The 12,679-nt window shown below is 40.8% G+C and overlaps 1 protein-coding gene across 4 annotated transcripts in view; it reads right to left on the minus strand.

The window, feature by feature from the left end:
• The window catches only part of DPP10 (dipeptidyl peptidase like 10), a 1,417,029-nt gene that overhangs the window by 651,963 nt on the left and 752,387 nt on the right, over positions 1 to 12,679 (minus strand). The window contains exon 1 of one of the 4 annotated variants that reach the window (XM_027590077.2): positions 4,838 to 5,442. The exons of 1 other annotated variant lie outside the window; for it this stretch is intronic. In XM_027590077.2, the coding sequence (XP_027445878.1) occupies positions 4,838 to 4,909 (72 nt within the window). In that variant the 5' untranslated portion in view covers positions 4,910 to 5,442. Of the gene's footprint in view, positions 1 to 4,634; positions 4,737 to 4,837; positions 5,443 to 12,679 lie in introns of those variants that run through there. 2 more of the 4 variants (XM_027590079.2, XM_027590080.2) reach the window with 2 other exon arrangements.

The following is a 12,679-nucleotide window of genomic DNA, read 5'->3' on the forward strand; positions in this document are numbered from 1 at the left end:
CATAAGATAATGCAGCATTAATATTTAATAATACAATTTTCTTTAACTTTTATATAGTTTAATTTTCCTTAAATGTGCAATTTGCTCAGTCCCTGAAATAAATAGAGAGATTAGGAGTTTACAAGCAAGGGATGTATCGTGGTATGTTCTAAACTCAGTAGATAAAACATCTACACATATTATGAAATATACATTATATATGTAATAAAAAATTAAGGGAATAGTAGAAAATGTATAATTTCTTAAGTCATAGACTTCTATGTAACACCTTTACCCAATCTAAATTATCTTTTGTAAACCAAACCACAAAGAACTTTCCCATCAATTAGATACTATATATGTTATACTGAATGAAGAGTAATAAATGGTCTGTTAAATTTTTTTCAACATGATTTCTAAAACTACTTTTGAGGTTCTATGTTAAAAACAACAGTTTATAAACTAAATTATGACATCTTTTTATATTTGTCAGGGAAACGTGGAAGAATAACTTTTGATAAGTTTGCATTAAGAATGCACTTGAGGGCACCTGGGTGGCTCAGTTGGTTAAGCGACTGCCTTCGGCTCAGGTCATGATCCTGGAGTCCTGGGATCCAGTCCCGCATCAGGCCCCCTGCTCGGCAGGGAGTTTGCTTCTCCCTCTGACCCTCCCCTCTCTCATGCTCTTTCTCTCTCATTCTCATTCTCTCTCTCAAATAAATAAATAAAATCTTTAAAACAATGCACTTGAAAATTTTAATCAGGTTTTCCTCAACAAACTTGAAATAAAAAGAATAAATCCGAATTTCTGTATGGTAACATTTTGGGTTAATATTACCTAAAAGTGAAAAGTACAATAGATATTTTACAAAAGGCATTTTGTACATTGCATATTTAATTGCAGTTTTGACCACGAATTATTTTATCAAGAGACTGCTGCATACTGAACCGTAAGAAATTGGTTTTCCACCAGAATATGTTTTTTAGAGAGAAATGCATAACTAATGATGTCTTTGCTGCCAAATTTTTGCTTATAAAAATATACTTTTTAGTCATACCTCAGAAAGTAGGGTTGTGGTTTTTCTTTCGTTTGCTTAGTTTTTTGTTTTGTTTTGTTTGGGTTTTGTTGTTGTTGTTGTGTGTTTTAGTTTGTTTTGGTTTGGTTTCTTGGAGCTGAGAGGACCACCAAACATTTTAGGAAATATTTTTACCCATTGGATTCAGCAGAAGGGTGCCACCTGGTGGCAATGTGGGCAAATTCTAAACTGGTCTAACTCTAAAAATGTACTCATTTAAGAAACCTTGAAAGTCCCATCATTACCAAGATTTTTTTTTTTAAAGTTCCTATGTACTTATCAGGACCTACGTGGCTCTTTTTATATTATTTCCATCAATGGAAGAGATATTAAGTTAACTTTAAAAATCTCAAGAGCTATTATTTACATTTAAAATCGAAGCTTTAAACAAATTCGTCCATTTCACATTCAAAGTAAATCTGTACACACAAAATATTTGCAATTATTTTGCATTATGCTAATAACAATGTATTGAACTGTAACTGGGTAGAAGTTAGAAGGTGGGGATTTAGAATTCAGTGACCACATTTTATCTTAGGTATCATAGACTGGGGTTAAGTCCCATCTCCACCACTTACGAAGACAAGTTTGATTAGTTTCTTTAATCCTCTGTACGAACAGAGAATTGACCAAACTCAAAAAGTTTCTTTGAGCATCAAGTAGAAAAATGCATTTAATAAATGTTATCAGTCCAGAGGACAGTACTCCGCCCATGGCAAGGATTCAGGAAGTAATTTTTAAAAACAGTAAGTTACAACTTGTCACTCAAGATTTTAGATCCCTCAATGTCAAGTGGGATATTGATTATATTCAGAATGACAGTATCTACCCATATCAAATCATCTATCTAGATATTTTGTAAATGTGGAGCATCATGAAAACAACAAAACAACTTTCATAAACATTTAATCAACGAAGCTTTAAAGACTACTAAAATGATACAAAAAAACATTTCCAATAATTGAGAATGTTAATAAGAGCACACAGTCCCTGCTATTCTTGTTGCCACTTCTCCCAGTGGAAGAAGTGACTTGTCGTGGCACCATGTCCCAAAGGAGAGTCACAGATGAAATGAAATGGGGGGGGGGGGGCGTCAAGCTCGCTAAAAGACCATAACCACCACCAAATTACAGGATTCATAACCATTTCAAACCCAGAGGAAAGACCATAGTCTTCCACTGGGCTCTAAGTGGAAATAGGTGTTGATAGCCTCAGGACAAGGCGTTTTTGAGATTTCATAAAATCTCTACTATGAAAAGCCAAAGACCTTTCTGGCAACATTTGAAAGCTTAAATCACTCAAAATCAATACACAGTGAGTGATTAGCTGGAATATGCCCCCTCTTTAACCATTAAGTAGGACTTCATAAAGCTATATTTTTATTTAAATTTGTGAATCTTTTTTTTTAAAGAAATATAGAAACCAGATCATTCACGTCTATTTGCGAGTGTTATAGCTAGTACCACATGAGAGTTATAGGACAATTGCAGCATCAGACCACAGTGACTAATCCTGTTAATAAAAACTTAGTACTCTTAGAGCAAGTAGTTTAAGCAATCACAGCAATCATCCACATTATCTGATCATCATTTCATAGGTCAAGCTTCAGACAAAGAATATGCTAGATAAAGATATTTTCTAGGAGTGCTTGGAAAACCTTCAATGGGATGCTGCCATGGATATTTCATTCTGCTTTCCTTCCCCTAGCAAAATCAATCTCTTTCATTTTAACTCTAGCATAATATGCATACCACTGACATTTTAAAATCATGTAAATGTTCAGAAAGGCACTTTAAAAACTCAATTAAAACAAGAGTTCTGCAAATGGCCACTCCCTGAATATCTGAAGTGGCCGTAAACCAAAAAGCACACCCACAAGAAAAACGGGATTTAAGCTTGACTCTCTCTCTTCAGATGAATTTTAAGTACCAGATTAGTCCTGACAAAAGGCTTTACTGTGCATAGGCATCTTGGCCACTGTTTACATATACATTTTCAGTTTCCGTGTGGTCTGCTCTGCTTCTCCCTCCCCACAGCCACTAGTACCAAGCAGTTTGCAGCACCTTAAGGAACCAGCTGGTGTCACAGGGTAGTGAGCAAAGATTTCATGTGGGGACTCTCACCTGACTAATCATTCTTATTGGAAGCATCACTCCAAGAGCAGTAGAGAGGCTCGGCGGCTTGTTAATGAAATTTAAGGGCTGTCAGCTTGAAAGAGGATGTTAAATCTAGGCTCCTCTCCTAAAATTATTTTTATGATCTGCTAACCAGTTGCTACCCTGTGGTGTGTGTTGGAGGGGGCAGAGGAAAAAGATGTTAAGAGAGGGGACAGACAATACAATATAAATGTTTCAATATTTTCATATTGATCTCAGGGTAAGGAGTAAAGAGACTAGTTTAAGAAAACAACTGCTTTGTAAAAACTGCAACATTCATCCCAGTAAATGGAGGGGGAGCTTTAAGGCATTGAGCAATCCTCACCACCTGTGTGAAACGTATGTGAGGGAAATGAGGAGGAAAGGGAAGAGGAGAAGACGGGGACCACAAGCCAGGACAGATGACCAAGACTAGAATATTAATAACAGCAGCCCTGGCATCTCCTTCTCCGCCTCAACACCACTGGAGCGATTTGGACAGCTTCCCTTCACTTGCTCTTCAGTGCTCAAGACTATGCGAAAAGTGGAGCCGCTACTGGAACCTCGCTGCTTGCACCTCCTTCACCCCACTCCTGGCAATGAGCTAGGAGTGTCTCTGGCGGAAATGCATCGGGCGGCCTTCAACAGTGCACTTGGGGCAAAGGGCCCCCCCAGCCGGTACCAGGGTGCCCCCGTAGTTATCCGCTGACCTAACTGTTGTCCTCTCGGCTCAGAGTCCCTGATTGATGTAAACGTGACAACACCTGGAGGCGGCTCAACAGCCTGCCTCCTCTTTGCCAGGGCATCTCAGCGCTCCTGACCCTACAACTTTGGGAAAAAGCGACACCGAACTCCCGAGTCACCCCAATCCAGGGACAGAGACGAGATGAAGATCCACCGAACGGTTATGCTACAAATCTCGAAACACCAAAACAAAAAAGGGGGTGGCCGGTGCGGAAAAACGGAAAAGGGACAGAAATAACCCTCAGCCGGTACAGGGCACCCCATCTCTGCAGACACACACATCTGGCCCCAACAAATCACTAAAGCCAGTACCTTGCCAGCTTCCCATAATAATGCCTTTTACTCCCAAGCTCCGCTCCACTCAGCAGACCACAGATGCAGGGTACACCTCCTTCCCCCATTTAGCGCCCCCCCCCCACCCGCCCCGTCCCGTCCCGGTCTCCTCTAAAGAAAAAAGAAAGCAAAAACTCTGCTGGCCTAAAGGTCATTTTCCTAGTGGAGTAGCTTTGGCCAGCGCTCGCTCGTTTCAGCTGCGTGTAGACCCGCTCTAACCCCTGCAAGTGGACGCCTCCAGGAGCGCAGTAATTTCTCCAACGTGCGTTAATTTGAGCCAAGAGGCCCCCATTCCGTGGCCCCGGCCGCCTCTCCCTCCCTCGGTGGCCCGCCCGCCCGGGGCTCCCGGGCCACCCCCAGCCTTTACCTCTCTCCCCCCTTCCCCTCGGCTCTCCACCTTGCGCATCCTCTCGCCCGGCCCCAGAGCGCACTCGGCTGTTCGAACTTCCTGCGGAGTCCATGGAGGAGGCTGGAACTGGGGCGGGGGGAGGGTGGGGAGAGGGAGGCGGGGGAAGCGCCGACTGGAGCCACCCTTCCCGGGAGGGCCTGACCGCAGCTGCCAACTCTCACCTGGTCCGCCGGCTGCGCCTGGCTCGCCCTGGCCCCCGGGGTGGGCTGCTGCTCCTGCTTCATGGCTGTCATCGCCGGCGGCCCGCGTTGCCGCTCACTTCCTCGCGGGCACTTCAGACTCGGGGACCGTCACTTGGCAGTGATCGCATGTCACAGGAGCCCGACGCTCTCCGAACTGGCAGAAGGGAAAGCGGCAGCGACGGGGTGGGGGGAGGGGAGCGACAGGGAGGGGAAGAAGAGCGGCACCCGGCAGGCTCCCCCTTGCAAGATCCCTCCTTCGGCTACCGCAGACCCTCGAACTCCCCACTCCCCCCGCCCCCCACCACCCCAAAGCGTAGAGAGCCTCGGAGATCAAACACGACCAAGTGGCAAGTTAGTGGAGCAGCGAGAGGCACCTGACCGTGCTCGAGCGATGTCTCACAGCGCCGGAGGAACCCGACCAGCATTCTACCGCAGTCCGCGCCCCCCGCCCGCCCCCGGGGGCTCCCGGCGCCGCGCTCAGTGCGCCAGGTTGAGTAGCCCGGCGCCCAGCTCCAGCATCTCCCGAGCAACCTCAACGCCGGAGAGAGCCCTGCGCGTCGCGCTAGCTCCTCACACGCGCGGCCAAGGCGGCTGGGCTCTGCTGGCCCCCTCACCCCCCAACCCCCGCCCCCCGCGGGCTCCTGCTAAAACCCGGAGAAGCGGAGCGCGCCCGTGCAAAGCCCTCGGTGGCTCGATCGCTGCCACTGGGCATGCTCCAGCGCTCAGAGAAGGCAGGGGGCAGCTGGGGACTAGGGGCCCAGAGCCCCACTGGGGCTGCCAACACCTGTCGGGACCCAAGTGTTAGTCCCACGTTATGGACCGAGGCTCTGCGTCTCTCGATTTGTGGCAACGGATGGCCTTATCCTTTAGCCTCCAGCCTGGGCACCACCCCCCACCAGCTGCCAGTGGAATTCGAAAGGTGGATTACAAACAATAGTAACTAATGATGATATTCTACTACTCACTTTGTTTTATCCTTTTTTCTAGGACACGTAGAAAAATCTTCAAATTTTCACTCCCGTCTCCAACCTTCCCTTGGCTTAACACAACCCTCTCCCCTTCAAAGTTTTCTGAGCACCTATCATGTGTCAAACACACTGCAAGGCTTGGAGGGATTGCAAGGAAGAGAGACTAAATACCTAGACAAACTCACCAAATTCCCTGCCTACAAGGAGTGTACCTGATACTGTGGGTACTGGGAGCCTGGAGCAGGGATATGAATCAATGAATCAATTTAACTCTTTGGAAGTTGAATTCCTGTGGATGGGTATAACACACAAAGTCCACCAGTGTCATCTAGATGCATTACTACTTTTCCCTGTTGCTAGAAAGGACCTGCCCAAAACAGATGGACAACAAGCAGTCCCCCGTCTCAGGCACAGGTTTTTGGAGATTGCTCACTAGAGAAGAGGCTGGAGGGAGTTAAATATCCAGATGTTACTGCACTCAGCACCAGGGTTGTGACAAGGTTCCAGTGGGAAGGGATTGAGCATATGGATGGGGGAGGGTGGCCAGTAGCCTTGAGTTTGTTTTTATTGGCTAAGCCTGGCTCCCCAACCCTTGTCTGAGTTACTCAGTCCATGAACTGGGCACTTCCTAGAGAGGGTCTATCCTAGGGTAATAGGAGTTGTGCTCCTGCCTGTTAGAGAATTGTCCATCACACTTGTCCTAAATATTGTGTCAACAGTTCCTTTAAAATATGTTTAAAAAAAAAAAAAAAAGCGGTGATCTCTAGGTTTGATTAGATTAGAAAATAAAAATATGAATTTTTTTCTTCAAAAAGGTAGGATTTGGGTGATGAAAGCTTACTTTTCAAAAATAAGTAGTTCAGTGCATATGAGTGACTTCTAATAGTGTGTTAGTCCAAAAGAAATGTTTTTTGAGAGGAATGACTTTGCTATTTGTAAAAATAAAAAGCAAATTTTAAAAATGAAACATGGTCAGGGGGCTGCCTGGGTGGCTTAGTCATTAAGTGTGGTACTCTTGATTTCAGCTTAGGTCATGATCTCAGTGTCCTGAGATCAAGCCCTAGTCCATCCAGGCTTAGTAGGGAGTCCGCTTGAGATTCTCTTTCTTGCTCTGCCCCTACTCCCCCACCCCCAACCTCCCACTGCTCTCTGGCCCACTGGGTGCCTGTGCCCCCCCCAAATAAAATAAATCTTAAAAAAAAATGAAACATGAGGGGGCCTCTGGGTGGCTCAGTCGGTTAAGGGTCTGCCTTCGGCTCGGGTCATGGTCCCAGGGTCCTGGGATCAAGCCCCATGTAGGGCTCCCTGCTCAGTGGGGAGCCTGCTTCTCCCTCTCTCCCCTGCTGGTGCTCTTTCTCTCTCAAATAAATACTTTTAAAAAATGAAACATGGGTATAATAGCTATTGAGTAGTTTGTCCATTAACATGGCAATCTCTATTTTCCCACTTTTTTTCCACCCCCCCCCCCAGGGAGAAAGGGGTCTACATTATTCCAAAAATGTTTCTATCCTTGTATTTTGCTCTTCTGCTTATCATTTTAGTACATTCATCCTTTGAATGTGTTTCCATTTTGGACAGTTAATTTGACTTGAAAGTTTATGTGCAAAGATTTCTGTTGACACAGGACAAGCATAGACAAGAGGGAATTATTCTCAGCCTACTTGATGATTTATTTGATTGAAGTCAACTGTTCAACTTGCATTCTTTGTCAGTATTCATTATAAAATCTCCTTTGTGGTTACAAACAAAGATGTAAGTTGTATATGTTTCATGTATAATGTGTATATATATCATTTTTAAAGGAAAGTTTCTTTGATTTGAGTCCATCTTTTTGCATGGGTTATTTTGTCTAAGCTGAAAGCGTTATTTTATATCTGATGGGGTCTAAGGACATTAATTAAAACTTAATCATATGTAATTTACAGCTTAAAAACTACTTTTTGAAATGTGATGCACTGGAATTACAATGTACGATTTTCTACTTCATTTCTTATTGAAGAAAAAATGCTAATGTCCAAGAAGAAAAAAGTAAAGGAATACCTTCCATTCTAAGAGAGAATATCTGCAGCTCAGTTGTATATGGCTTCTGATAGTAAGTTGTCATTAAAAAAAAATTATAATCAAACATCTACAAAATATATCTAATCGAGTAGATATAACCATAGTGCAGTGTGGACAAGAGAACAATGTGCCAGCCTACATCTCAGCAGAATGGGCTTCTGCCTTAGCTTCATCACGGAATGGAGGTATGGGCAAGAGTGAAGTCACTTAGCTCCTGCCTCTGCTTCCTTATGTGGTAAAATTAAACATTTTAGACTAGGTGACCAACAAGATCCTTTCCTTCCCTAAAATTCTATGAGAGATCTTAATTTTACAAATCAAAAGACTATCTAATCTGAAATGATAAATTACTTATATATGTTTAAATTTTAGTAGGAGTCAGTTAAGTGCTTAGAAAAGTACAAAAAATTCAATAGATAAGGATTCTTCATGAAGTGACTAACTTAATATCCACCAAACTTCCCCCACACTCTCTAGTTTACATAAATGTATAGTAACAATTCTTGCCTTGATAATACTTTTAAAATTCAGAAACTTAAATATCTCTCTACAGTGTATCATTTCTGAAAATTAAAGATTTAAAGAGTTTTGTAGAAATTAACAGAATATTTTTGAGTACTTTTCCTCATATGTTTGATGAACTAACTCATGGATACCATACAACTTAAAATCCTGATACAATGGTAAAAGAGGTTTTCCTAGTCTTTATGGAATGGAATCAGACTCTCATAACTGCAAAAGGCCTGGAGAGATTGCCCAGCAAAATTCCCTCTATTTTAGGTTTTAAGTTTCTAAACTTTGCAACATATTCAGGAAGATTTCTAGGATTTAGATTTCACCACTTCCTCCTGAAAATTTTCACTGACTCAAATCCTAGTTTCAGGTTCCCATGTAGATATACCCCACCATGCTGCATCCTCAACATACTGATAGGAATTTCCAAAGTCCCTCAAAAATTTTCTTGCATAAAATATTGTGAACATCTACAATGTCTTTCACTGATATTTGATTCTTTAAAAGTGAGATACCAATTCAGTATATTTCATTTTACCTAGAATTATTAATATGAATAATTGAGGATGGGTGATGAAATTTAGATAATAATTAAACATATTCATGATAATCATGAAAATGTTTAAGCATCGGTGGCAAACATAGGATGTTCCAGAAATATTTTAGTCATATGTGCTGTATTCAGTCTTCCATGTCAAATAGTAGACCCAGGACCCCCAAATCCCAAATTTACTTTAACAACCACCAGTAACAATGCCTGGCTGTCTAAACTCTGATATGTTAGAGAAAGACAGAAGTCCCTTGAGATTTTGAGAAGCAGGGTAACCTTTAGAGATAAATCCTTCAGTTTCAGATAAATCAGATAAGGCAAATAGGACTCTGTAAGCTGCTAGTGCCCTGGAGTCTCTCCTTACCTTTTCCTTCACTACTCTCTCTTTCCTGAGGTAATTCTGCAGTGTCACCTTGATGGGGATTTCCCTAGCATTAGCCAGTCTGCTATTGAGTGCCCTTAATGAGCACAGCATCAGGAAGGCAGAGTTCATGAGCTGTGCCTTCAGAGACCTGGCCTGAAATGTGTCCAATTAGCTTTTCACAGATCAAGAAATAGCTTTAGTTCACATCTTCTGCTATCATTTGTTTTCGATTTATCAATCACCTCTACTCACCTCACTCGGCTTCTTGAATTTCCCAAAGTGCACATCATGTCTTTGGGCAGAAAACCAGGATGTTGAGCAATCCTCAGAAACAAGCTATATTTTAGAAGCTCTAACTAGTAAACTATCTCAAAAAAATATTTTAAAAACAAATAAAAAAGAAAGAAAAAGAAGTAAAGGTACTACATTAAGTGATAACTGTGTACACTACTCATACTGTTAAGAGATTCTTGCGGCATTAATTTAACTAAACTTTTTGTCAGTCTCTATGACAGGAAGACTTTCCTGTTGTAAAAATTCATAGCCCAATTATGATCTCTGGTGGAAGCAGACAGAGTTGCAATATCCTGAGAGCCATTCTTGTTGCTCACGAGAGACCTGAAGATATTGACAAACTGCTCACTCACAATGAGACCTAGTGCTATAGAGTCTGCTTAGTTGTTATATTAACACACCTCACATCTTCTTTAACCAAACAGCCCTTCTAAGGCATATATGATGGTATTAAGACAGGAAAACAATGCATATGATTTTTCTGTGTAATATTTTCTGTCCATACATGTAGCTGAATCAACACCAAAACAATTTGAGAATGTGTGAAATTTACCTGTTGTCATTGTTTTTACCCACTAGATGCTTGACAAGGGGTCTGTGTTTGATTTTTTTAAAAGACTACTTATTTAATGAATTAGTTATGTTTGCATAGCAAAAAATAAAAATAAAAAAAGATCTATTTTTTTTGGCTGATATTAGTGGTCATTTTTTTGGTCTGATCTTCACATTTCTTTAGAAATGAAATAAGGTTTTCCAAATCAGATTCTGTCTCCAAATGACAGAAAGGTTGTCAGATGTGGAAGAGTATTTAGAAACACAGGCATAACATTTCCCCCTTTCATGTAGTGAGTCAGCCTTTGATGAATAAATTTCCCTGAACTTGGTATTTCTTGTTTTCATAACTAAGACTAGATTTTCTAATAATTCAAAATACCTCTTTATCTTTGTCCTTGGAAAGTACATTATTACTAAGACATCTCTTACACTCAGATTTCATAATAGTTAACTGACTTTTTCCCTTATGTAATTCCCACAACAGTACAAAGCACATTGCCCATTCAAGGAAACCTTTCATGAATTGAAAGAGAAAATGCTACTGTGAAATCCTGAACAATTTTTGGAGGGAAGGGAGAATTTCAATCTTTTCTAAAAATTTCACCATGCTCAATTTAGTCTTAAGGATTTAGTACTAGATTCAGACTCCCCCATGAACTTTCCTTTTGAAAACAAGAGATAGTCTAGGATATAGGTGAAGCAGCTCCAGACCATCCATTGACATTAAAGGGTCCCCGGCATTTTTCCCACTAATTGACTCTTTAACACTGGGAATTATTCTTCTACCATCACAAAAAAAAAAAAAAAAAAAAAAAAAAAAAAAAAATTGAGGCCAAGTCCTTGGATTCACAGCTAGTCCTTTTACCACACGGAGTCATCTGTTTAGATTATACAAATATAGTTTCAGGACATCTTGGGATGTGACCTCTATTGAAATGAGGCACATTAAGATACATCTCTCATTACTGAACACTGTTTAACCTATTAGCCTAGATGGGTTGTTTGCTTCTGGTATAGATCACTTCTTATATTCTTATATTCTCCTATCTCTCTTTTTCATCTATATCATTTTGGGAGAATTATGTCATTTAATATCTATGTTATACATATAAATATTTCATAGCTTTATTCAAATCAGAAAGAGATTAAGGAGAAGTGGAAGGAGAAAAAGAGGAGGAAAAAAAAAAGCCAAAGGAATGCATTCTGAAGCTGGTAGAGATATTAGCATGTATTAAGCCTTTTATATTTTTATCCATGCTCTCACATGAAGACTAGAAATACTATAATTCCTATTGGTTAGATCTTATGTGTTGCTCCTGCCACTGGCTATATTCTATGTATTCATATAATTTTAGAAAGCATAGTCCAAATTTTAATTTCCTTGTTTCTCTCTAGGTGATTTATATTTGATGTTTTTCAATCAATAATATCAAGCTTACATTTTCTTGTGATATTTCATCATTTTTTGCACTTAATAGTTGATTGTAAGCACCAGTGGAGGAGGTGGAGAGAATCTATAACAAATAACACAGTTTATACAAATCAATGACTAGAGAAATGCCCTTTAACTAGCTATTTTATTGAATCAGCAGTGTTTGTATGAGTGTTTAATCCTAGTTGATAGACATCAAAGTTGCTTCCCAGATGGATGAGAAGCTCTCTTCCGTGGTCTGCTAGTCCTCCCGGTGGGGAAGCCATCCACTCCTTCCATCTTCCCAAATGTGACTGATCTGTTAGGACCCAGCTCCTCTCCCACATCCCTGCTGATTCAAGTTCACAGGGATTTTATTCATTCAGTGTTCTCATAGTGTAGAAGTCACCACACTGTTTATGCCACTTTTCTGGACTGGCTTGTGTAGCATCCCAATTGTCACAAGTGACTTCTCTTTCCTACCAAACTGTAAATTCTTGGGGAGAGAGAACAACCCCTTGGGTACTGACTTACAGTTTGTGTGTGTGCAAGGGGTTGTGGGTAAGGGCCTATATCAGTCTCTTTAAGTAGAGATCTTGGAGGATATATATGTATTTTCAAAAAAAATCTTCTCCTCACCCCCTGAATATTAAGCTCTGTCAAAAACTTCCATGCACTTGTTTTGTTTTCCTTTAATTTATTGAACAGAGTCACCCAGGGGAAACATTTTTTCTCTATTTCTATTGTTCACCTTTATTATGACATGTAGAAATTATATAATCTTGATATTCCTCTGATTTACTGATGCTGGATATGAGTAAAGGCCCACAAGTTATTGCTTGATTACAAAACATTAGGTAAAAGCCAGATAAATTTGGAATTTTCCACACTAATGAGTAGATACCATTTACTATAAAATACTAAGCCTCCAATGCTGTGAACTCAAAGGGCAAAATGAATTTGGAGACAACAGCTATATTGGCAATGTTACTCCTAATTTATTCTTTTCCCCCTAATATATAAATATTACACTCCTTGAGAAAGGAGGAGCTATACTGGGTAAAATGATAAGGAAATGTTTAATTGAATAAGATGTTTTATTATT

This window comes from Zalophus californianus, chromosome 3 (assembly GCF_009762305.2).
Source record: "Zalophus californianus isolate mZalCal1 chromosome 3, mZalCal1.pri.v2, whole genome shotgun sequence".
NCBI lineage: Eukaryota > Metazoa > Chordata > Mammalia > Carnivora > Otariidae > Zalophus > Zalophus californianus.